At 40.0% G+C, this 4,276-nt stretch overlaps 1 protein-coding gene and 1 pseudogene across 1 annotated transcript in view; one reads left to right on the top strand and one right to left on the bottom strand.

The window, feature by feature from the left end:
* The window catches only part of LOC137990724 (dentin sialophosphoprotein-like), a 55,619-nt gene extending 53,147 nt beyond the window's left edge, over nucleotides 1–2,472 (top strand). Inside the window, exons 14-15 of the mRNA XM_068835841.1 lie at nucleotides 1,470–1,765; nucleotides 2,404–2,472. Of these exons, the coding sequence (XP_068691942.1) occupies nucleotides 1,470–1,765; nucleotides 2,404–2,445 (338 nt within the window). The 3' untranslated portion in view covers nucleotides 2,446–2,472. The remainder of the gene's footprint in view (nucleotides 1–1,469; nucleotides 1,766–2,403) is intronic.
* A 46-nt stretch (nucleotides 2,473–2,518) lies between these two features.
* LOC137991583 (uncharacterized) lies at nucleotides 2,519–3,459 on the bottom strand (annotated as a pseudogene).
* Nucleotides 3,460–4,276: the final 817 nt, after the last annotated feature.

The following is a 4,276-nucleotide window of genomic DNA, read 5'->3' as shown; positions in this document are numbered from 1 at the left end:
TAATTACCCTATTAGGGTAGTGTTTAATTTGAGTTTTACCCGCGACTTTGGACTAAACGTACAACACAGATTAAAATGCAAAACTAGGAAGGCATCATGTAGCATGAAGACCCCAATGTTAGTTTTTGTTTCAAAGGATTAAATGCCATGTGAAGTGAAGTGAATAACATTTACTGTCCCAGTACTTTACAGCACTAATTTGTAATAATGTTCGGGGGACTTTGGCCATAGTGGTTGGTATGCAGTTTACAATTAATTAGAGAAGTGAAGTATTCTTCAGTCCAGGACAAAGCCATGTCACAACACCGAGGACTGCGTCCTTCTTTACTTATCTGGCATAGTGGGTGGCTTCTTTAACGTCTCACACTGTGTGATTTCTAGCAAGGGATGTGCGATATGTCTAGAAAAGTTTCCCATTGCTCCTCTCTCTCACTTTAGATGTCTCCCGTTTCTAGGAATACAGACAACAAAGTTATCAAAGTGCTCCCTCTGACCCTCAACCTAAAAATATAATAGTGACCATAACACTTCCCTTTTTGTCAGGAATGAGTAGTAAATGCTTACACTTGACAGGGACATCAAAACAGGGCTTGTATCTAACTATGTTCATTTCTGGACAAAAGGTGGGCTGCGAGGCGGACAGGCATATAATCCAAGAAGAGTTAAGCGTCTAGCCATTTGCACGCATAATTAATTACAAAAGAAGCACTTCTTACTTATTTAAAGAGCATAGGTGTAGGTCCTCTCAGGGTTTGACCAATGCCAACCAACTGAGCATAAGGTCATGGCTGACAAATTGTTCCATTCTTTGCCTATGTAATTTCGGTGTTTATACTACTACCTGAGAAATTTGAGTAATTTTATTGGCTGAGTGGAGGAGTTTAAGTCCAAATTAACGTTTTCATGGTAACCAAAATCAGTAAATGGTGGATCAATACATGGAAGAGATAAACGAATTAAAGAATTAACGTTCATCGAGATGGTTAATTGTTTTGAGCAGCTAGATGGTGGGCCAAAAGCGAGAACCATGAAACCAAGTTGCTTGTCTATTATGCAAAACATACTGAAAGAAAAGTTTCAAAAGTTTCTCACATTACATAAATTTCTCAGCGTGATATTTGCCATTTGCCATAAATATTAAGGTGTCAGCCTGATTGTAGTACCAATTGTGGTATTTCAAATGTGTCCCAAATTTTAGTTGCCTAACCACTCTGTATAGCAATTTTGAAGCCCCACTCGTGCTTCAACAAATCAGGCTAATACCTTGATATTAAAGGTAATCAAATAGTGCACATGTGAACCACTTGCAGTTTTTTCCAAATTCTAATAACTTCACCTGTTTACAGGTTTGGCAAATTATTAGAATTAGAACAAGGAAGTGAAATCATTTCTTAGTTTCACTTGTCACGGATTTATTCCTCTAACATTGCTTTGTAACAAAATGGTGATTTTTTACTTTCAAACTTTAGCTGTCTGGCACCAGTACGATGATACCATTTTCAGCCCACCCAACTGGTTCCAAAGTATACGAAATTTACTGCCATCTTTCTTGAAGAGCATGGATGCTGCTGAAGGAAGAACTATTGCCACATGGGCAATGTTGCCTTCTTGGGAGGGGTTTGTGGTGGATGAAGGGTGTTCAGGTATGAATGCCTGGGAGGCAGTGGCCGTTATTCAAGGTTTGGCATTGTGTATGACAAATTCAGTGGTAGAGGAACGTGGTGGAATTTCAAGGAGTGTTCCAGCATCCTACAACTTCGAAGACGTAAGTTATGATAATTCTTTTGCCCTACATTACTTGTGACCAGGACTTGTCGCTTTTCAGCCATCTTGGTTATAGGCGAAACATGACTACCAGACTCTTGTTTTCCTCACTATCAAACTCTCCCTTAAACTGTGCTTTGAGTAATTTTCCTTTGCTCTCCCTGGCAAAAAAAAAGAAGATCGCCATTTTACTTTCATGCACTTTCGTATCAATCCTGTGCTACAGTGCATGTATGCATTTTATTTTACTTTTTTAAAATGAACTTTCCATTTTAATTTACAACTAACATATACCTCCCAAATTACATTACAGTAGTTACAAGTTGACAATATTACTAAGTTATCCTACAATACTGCTAGCCACAGTAAGGCCCTTAATAATGGCAATTGAACTGAGTGGAGTGCAATTTGGTCTGAAATCATATGAGTGATTTCAAGCGAGTTTGATTTGAAATCACAAGTGTGATTTCAGACCAAAATTGTACGACACAAAGTTCAATTACCACTTTCTTACGTCCATTTAGAAATCGCACAAATGCAGGATTTTAGTCAGTACCAATATTTTATTGATCCAGTTTCGGGTTTATTAACAAAGCGGAACAAGAAACGCTTTTACATCTCATTTTGTATGCAAAACAGAAACATTTAGACGTCACATGTCAAACACTCAGTCAAGCGTAACCGAGGAAAAACACATTTCATTCAAGGAAATTCAAGTCTGATCAAAAACAGTTTATACTTCAAAAGTTCAATCCTAGTCGTCTGACTCAATGATGTTAGCCTTTCGTTTCTTCTGTGGTTGTGGTTGAAAACTGTTGTTGTCTTTAGAGAAATAATTTAAGGTGCAGTATTTGTAATTCTGCGATGGAACGGGACGAGCTGCACAAGTTAAGGCTGCCATGTGGTACTAAAACTGCAAAGGAAAACTTGGTGGAACTCCCGAAAATCCAGCTGGTTGAAAACCAGGTTTGGGGCCCGTTGGCGTTGGACTGCAATCTCTTGCTTTGAGGTTTTACTTGTAGTGTTTTGGTTGGAGACGCCATTTGAAGTATTTTCGTTTGGAATTTCTTTATATCCACTGATAATGTGATAGATTTCTTGCCTTTGATTCTGGTCTATCTCGTCGTAGTCGTCTAACGAAGATTCATGTGCTATGGCCCGTTATTTCACAGATAACATTGCGTGGTTGACCGGACTTCAGTTTTGACACCAATGTTTTTCTCATGCTGTGGTTTGTCAACTTCTTATTTGTCTTGAGACAGGAGGCCATGGTTTTCATGATATTGCCAATGGTGTTTTGGTGTTTCCATTTGAATTTTGGTGTACTAGACGGATGTTGATTTTGGACGATTTATGATGCTCAGATAGAGTGGCCCTGTGTCTTTCTTTCCCTCGGGTCGCTTGGACAACCAAAGCTGATTGTCAGACCTCCACTTTGTGTTTTCTTGGGAACTTCACGGAACTCTACAACTTCAGTGTCTTATTGGTAGGTAAAGGTGCCCAGCTGAGAATAAAAAGTGTGGAAACCATCGTCAAGTAGCCAGAAGCGAATCGTTCCAGAAAATAAGAAGAAAGCCTATCTAGTCGCAGAAGGGGCCTCTAGAGAAGGAGATGATTATTCATTTACCGTTGGAGAAATTACACTCGTGATGGGAGAAGTACTTTTATATGGTGTACTAATTGACACTGGGGCATCATGTAACCTGATTGACTACAACACTTGGAACAATATGAAGCAGAATCGGATCGACTGTGAATCCAAAGTGTTGGATAAGAAATTATTTGCATATGGACCTAAGGAACCACTTGAAGTTGTAGGAACATTGGTGGCAGAGGTGGTAGGTAAAGCTAATGGAGCAGAGATTGTAGATGAATTCACGGTCATTAAGGGAACAGGAAGACCCTTGCTGGGAAGGAAAATAGCAGAAACTCTTGACGTGTTACGCGTAGGACCATAGTGGAAGAGGGGTGCGACCAGGACATCCATGAGAGCTATGCTGACACACTTACTGTGGTTGGAAAGCTAAACGATTATCGCCTCAAGCTACACGTTAACAAGGAAGTTAAACCTGTAGCCCAGCAAGTACGTAGACTCCCTGTGGATTAAGGGACAAAGTAGATCTAAAATTGGATGATCTTCTTAGCAAGGACATCATGGAAGAAGTACCAAACATACCAACGTCATGGATATCACTACTCGTGGTAGCCCCAAAACCGGATGGTGACATGCGAGTTTGCGTATATATTAGAAAGGCAAACGAAGCAATCATTCGCGAACGTCATGCTATACCAACGATGGAAGACGTTCTCTACGATCTTAATGGGTCAGCGGTCTTATACTCTTTAGTAAACTTAACCTCGAGTGGGGATTCCACCAAGGCGAGCTAGAAAAAGAGTGAAGAGAAATTACCACATTATTTTGTCAACCACCGAGGCCTGTACAGGTACAAGTGGCTTATGTTCGGGATCTCTTCAGCCCCCGAGAAGTACCAGAAGATCATATCCAATGTTA

The sequence above is a fragment of the Montipora foliosa genome, chromosome 2 (assembly GCF_036669935.1).
Source record: "Montipora foliosa isolate CH-2021 chromosome 2, ASM3666993v2, whole genome shotgun sequence".
Classification (NCBI taxonomy): Eukaryota; Metazoa; Cnidaria; class Anthozoa; order Scleractinia; family Acroporidae; genus Montipora; species Montipora foliosa.
The sequence above is the reverse complement of the archived record's forward strand: the minus strand, read 5'-3'. Positions and strand labels throughout refer to the sequence as shown.